General features: G+C 33.3%; 1 protein-coding gene across 1 annotated transcript; it reads left to right on the forward strand.

Moving 5' to 3' along the window:
* The first annotated feature begins 1465 nt into the window (after window positions 1-1465).
* LOC106338091 (F-box protein DOR-like) lies at window positions 1466-2766 on the forward strand. The gene is made up of 3 exons (XM_013777148.1): window positions 1466-1645; window positions 1878-2075; window positions 2182-2766. The coding sequence occupies exons 1-3, from the start codon at window positions 1466-1468 to the stop codon at window positions 2602-2604; spliced, it is 801 nt and encodes a 266-aa protein (XP_013632602.1). The 3' UTR covers window positions 2605-2766.
* The last annotated feature ends 2824 nt before the right edge of the window (window positions 2767-5590 follow it).

A 5590-nucleotide genomic window follows, 5' to 3' on the forward strand; every position in this document is an offset into this window, starting at 1 on the left:
ATAAGATCAAATTCTATCCGATAGGAAGGCCACTCCAAGAACCAACTCTTCTGAGCCGGTCTGATCTTCTTCTCCGCAATTTCATCTACTTCGTTTCTTTTTCTGTGAGAAAACATAGTATCTTTAACATAACCAATTTTGGGGAACTGTTTTCATGTCTGGCTCCATTTTTATAACAAGATTCCTCATTTTGTTTCGTATGTGACTTCGGTCCGGATATCCGGTTTGGTTACAAACGTCAAGCCTAATCTAGTATCATCTGCAAAAATATGCCATTGGAATAATTAATGTGTCATCTCATAACCAGAGCTTATATATCGCCATGAAAGCAAAAAGTTCATGACAATATATCCATTCAGGACATAACACACGGGGATAAGACTAGCTTTAGTAAAAGACTGGTGGAACGATGCTCAAGTACACATGGTCGTGTTGGCTTAATGAAATACACAATGGTTGTGTTGATTGCACGCACATTATTATCAATGTCAAGTAACATTTGTGACTGAAAAGATACGTGCCTTTTTTTTTTCTTTTTGATAAAAAAATAGAACAAAAAAAAAATCCATTAGCAAGTCTTTACACGAAATCCACAATATACGTTCTGAGAATTACGTACACATGCTCCAGATATTTTCAAGGGTTAATTTGTGGGATAACTATTGTGGAAAAAAATTAACAAAATAACCATGCATTAGAAACTGTGAATATTTGGCATATATTTGGATAGTTCTTTTCTTGATGTGCATAGAATATGATGTACATTGGCTCAATATACTATTATATTTTTGTGTACATGGAGAGAGAGAGAGGAAGAAAGGAAGGGAGATTGTATATCACATTTCTATTATATGTTATTAAATAGAATATAACGTAACAAAAATGTGTCTATTTTTTGAAAAGAAAATCTAACTATAATATATGCATGTGTAAAGTCCTACAAATTTTAAATTGAGTTTATGGAATATCGTATAAAATCTATAAAATATATGTTTTTTAAAATTTAAAATCATGTTATGTATAGAAAAACATTTATGTTCTTAATATGTAAAATATAAAGTTTAGTAATTGTTTTAACAAATGTGAAAGCAATTAAAAATAGAAGGAAATACATATTTTCAAAAACAAAAAAAAAGAATTGTCCATGTGTAGTGTGTGTGTCTGAGAAGGGCATTATAGCAATTATTATACAATATAAAAAGTAAAAAACTCAAATTTGATATGGTCATTTGATGAATTTTGTTTGGTTATACAACCAAATATCTCTAGCCAAACTCAAATTCTGAAGTCAAAAACGCTGCACCGTTTTGTCATGTACAAACGACACGCAAACTGATATCATGTGTGTTCAATCAAACCAAAACGGCACGAAGTGTACATTTCGTAGTTATTTAATATTTACGGTCGGATGGGTTGGTTAATACGAGTGAAGAAGCAAGTGGCTCGGCTCTCTCTACACTCCACCATGAATTTACGGCGGCACAAGGTCCCGGAGTCTCCTCAAACCATCCGTCGACGCAGCTCATTACTTACTTCCGACGAGTTACTACTGAAGTTCCCAATCGATCTCGTCATCGAGATATTCTCGAGGTTGCCACTGAAGTCTATCGATAGATGTGGCTGCGTGTCGAAGCGGTGGTCCTCCGTACTCCGCCGTCCTGATTTCACGGAGCTCTTCTTCACCAAATCTTCGACTCGCATGAGGATAAGAAGGAGGTGATCTTCTTCTCCGCACCTCAGCCTTCTCCAAATTTGGGTGCGAATGTGTCTCCCATAGCAGCAGCCAATCATCATGTGAGTTTCTCCTTTGAGCGCGTCAATGATATATGCAGTTCTGTCAATGGATTTTTCTGTATCTAGCGATGATCGGATCTTAGAGGGAACGAAAACCAGTGAGCTTTGTGTCGGTGATATGTAACCCTAGCAGGAGACAGTCCTTCACTTTACCCAAGATGAAGACAAGGAAGAGGACTGGGTTGAGAAGCTTTTTAGGGTATGATCCCATTGATAAACAACACAAGGTATTGGCAATGACCAAGCACGATTATAAGGTGAGGAGCATCAGATTCTCACATTAAGAGGAAACAGGAACCTAACATGGAGAAGGATTGAATGCGGCTCTTTGCTAGGGTTTCCAATCTTGTTGATATGCTAGTTTGCTTTGATGTCAGATCTGAATAGTACAGCTTTGTTACCCTCATGGAAAGTGGAAAGTATGATGCAACTCTGATAAACTTCCAAGGTAAATTGGCTTCAGTAAGGTCGTCTGCGACCACTTTTCTTAGCGGAACAAGTACGAGTTTAGAGATGTATATTCTGGAAGACCCTGAAAAACATGAATGGTCCAAACGTATTTTCAATTTACCTCCTATGTGGACGGACGCATCAGCTTCAAGGGTGATTTTATACTTTGTTGGCGTGACTGCTACAAATGAATTTGTATTTAAGCCGTTCTGTTCATCCGATCCTTTCTATGTTCACTACTACAATTACGTCAACAAAGCTATAATGAGAGTTGAAATCCAAGGAATGGGAGCGTTTGAGAAGGCTTCTAGAGTTCGCATATTTCTGGACCATGTTGAGGACGTGAAGCTTATGGAATGATTTTGGGACTTTGTAGCGGATGCTGGCTCTTAAGTTCTTGTCTTGTATATCATGTGGTCTTGATTAAAGCCCCTTTTCTTTCTACTGCTTTTGTATTTTTGTTATTAGGTTTTCAGTTCTCGGAATGAATATTCTCAGTTGTCTACCATGGTTTTCATCTCATCTTAGATGGTATTATTTGATTGATACATGTGCACTGATGTTGTGTATACTTTCTAATCTGACTAATTAATTCTGATGCGATTCTAATTTGACTAATTCTGATGGTGAAATTGACTTAGGCATCTCATATAATGCTACGTAAAAATACTTTGTTTTCTCACAGGAAAAAGAAACGAAGAAGTAGATAATGTTAACTTTGATGGAAGAAACGAAGAAGTGGATAATCGCATCAGAATTAGTCTAAGAGAGTCCAAACAGGTTGCAATGAAAGACCATGCAAAATGCTAAAAAGAAGTGGACGCACCATTTTTTACTTCCTCATTTTGAGAATCTATCCTCATATTCAAGAATCAGCTTTCGCTCTCATTATTTGTCCTAAAAAATTGCGAATGAAATAGATTTTATAACCTTTTGTTATTTTGTTAGTATTAGTTTCAACTCAGTTTTAGATTTATATGATTTTGTCAATGGTCGTAAACTTTCTTCATGGACTGGCCAAGTCTTCAAAACTATCAAATACCTTTAAAAAATCGGTTTATACAAGACCAGCTATGCCAGAAATTTGACCAGAGAAAAATCTAGAATCTGTAGTTTGCATATTAATACTGATCTTGGAAACGATGCATTTTTAGTTTTAAAATAGTCTTTTTCGCATGGTACTATCTGAACTATCATATGACATGGCATTTTATAGAAGTGTGACTAAATTTTGAGAAGAACTATATATCCAGAAAAATAACTATATATAATCTGAGGATAATGTTTTCTTTTCTTTTCTTTATGGTCATCTGGGGTAACATATAAAAGAAATAAAGCAAAGTGAAATGTAGAAGGAATTAAAGAGACCTCTGACCCAAGAACCGTAGTGTGATGACCATCGTTAATCATAGTTTAAACAGACGGTTCTTAACTTTTTTTAGATTTTGTCTTTTAAATAAAAGATATATGAGCCGTCTCTTAGCCGAAAAATGTAAAAAAAAAAAAAAATGTCAAATCATAAATTAAGAATTCAGGTGAATGCAAATATATAAAGATCAGGAACAAAATATATTGACTACTTGCAAATTATTATCTATCTTCACTTTTATTTTTTCTTTCTTGGGTTGCCGAAATCTAAGGAGGTTATTTATGGGAAGAGTGTGGAATAATTTGCAAATGACATAAGCAAATGGCACTGTATGCAACTAGCGAAGTCGTCTCGCAGCCCAAGTACATTACTCATGTCCCAATTTATACCGTGTAACTCGTAACCATCAAAAAGAACGTTAAGAATAAATAGAAAAATAATGAATAAGAATAAAATTTTGGGAACGATGAAGAATGAGATTTTCTTATCAAAATTAATAAGGAACAAATTTGAATTATAATTCTCTACAGAAAAAGAAAATGAAAAGGAATGAAAAAAAAAAAATATTCCTTATAAATAGTAACATTTTTTAGGAACGGTAAGGAATATAGCGTTCTTTTTGATTTCCTTGTTTAATAATTCTTGTCCTTATTACAACTCAAATTGTATATAATCTGACTAAATGGCGTTAATCGTCCCTGTTTATTCTACTCTGAGATCCTCGAGATGTAGGGTTTAAGGTTGTACACTACTTGGGTTTATGGTAGTAACATTGTTAAAATGTCACGTACGTTTGAATTCAACAGTTATTGTTCTTTTTGTGGTAAAAAAATGGCAATAAGGTATATATGTTAAAAAAACATTGGCAATAAATACTAGAAGGATGAGCTTGTGGCCGAAAATAATGAATTTATTTGTCGATTAATTTGACAATAATCTTCTAAAACTAATATTGGATCACGAAAGTTTTTTTTTTGCTAAAAGATTACATATCTTATTTGATCACGAAAAGTTTGATTAGAGATAAAGAATTCGAATTTCTTAAAAAAATAAAACGTACAAACATAGTAATTAATGATCCATAAGTTTTTGGGCTATTCGGCTTTGTATTCAAAAGGCCAACTTTTGTATTCAAAAGACCGATATAATTTGCAGTATATAAAGATTATGGACTAATCCACTAATGTTAATTGATTGTAAAATGGTAGACTTTATTGTTTTAAATTTGCTAATTTGGAATAATTTATCTTAGATATTGTCCCTTAGAACAAAATCAACTTTTGGCAGTTTTTGACTATGACTACCTTTACGCTTAGTAAGAATTCATATAAATTAATTGAGAAGCAAAAAAAAATAAATAAAAATACCAGAACATGATCTTAACATACATGAATACTTATGAAAAATATATTGGTGAAAAAATTATGTTTGATAGAAGAATTTCAATAACTCCCTAAAACTGGTAGAAGATCTGATCTTCCATCTACGGTGAAATAGATGGTAGAATCTGCTAAGAAAACTATAATCTACTGGAGTTAGAAAACGTAACTTGCCAAATTTTCATCCATCTACCATGGTAGAAAAAACAATTTACTATTCCTACTACTTTCTAAAAAATAGTAGATTCGGCGGTCTTCTTCTTAGTCTTTCTTCTACTACCTGTAGTTTCTACATTCTGCTAATTTCGCTTTTAACTATTGTCGGTAGAATGTTTGCTCTACGTTGTCTTCTATATCTTTCCACTCATAGAATCCCGTTTCTGCCAAATTTGTTTCAAAATTCCGAAAATTAAGGCCAAAAACGGTTAGTAGATATTTGAAGGATCTTGAAAATATTTTCTTTACTTTTTTAATTTTTTTTACCAAATATTGACTGCAAATCATTTTTGGAACTCTTCTTCCTCAACGATCTCTTCTATGTTTCTTCTCCTTTGTGTTTTGTCAATCTAGATTACTAAGATGCATATCTATTCTTCTT

The sequence above is a fragment of the Brassica oleracea genome, chromosome C4 (assembly GCF_000695525.1).
Source record: "Brassica oleracea var. oleracea cultivar TO1000 chromosome C4, BOL, whole genome shotgun sequence".
NCBI lineage: Eukaryota > Viridiplantae > Streptophyta > Magnoliopsida > Brassicales > Brassicaceae > Brassica > Brassica oleracea.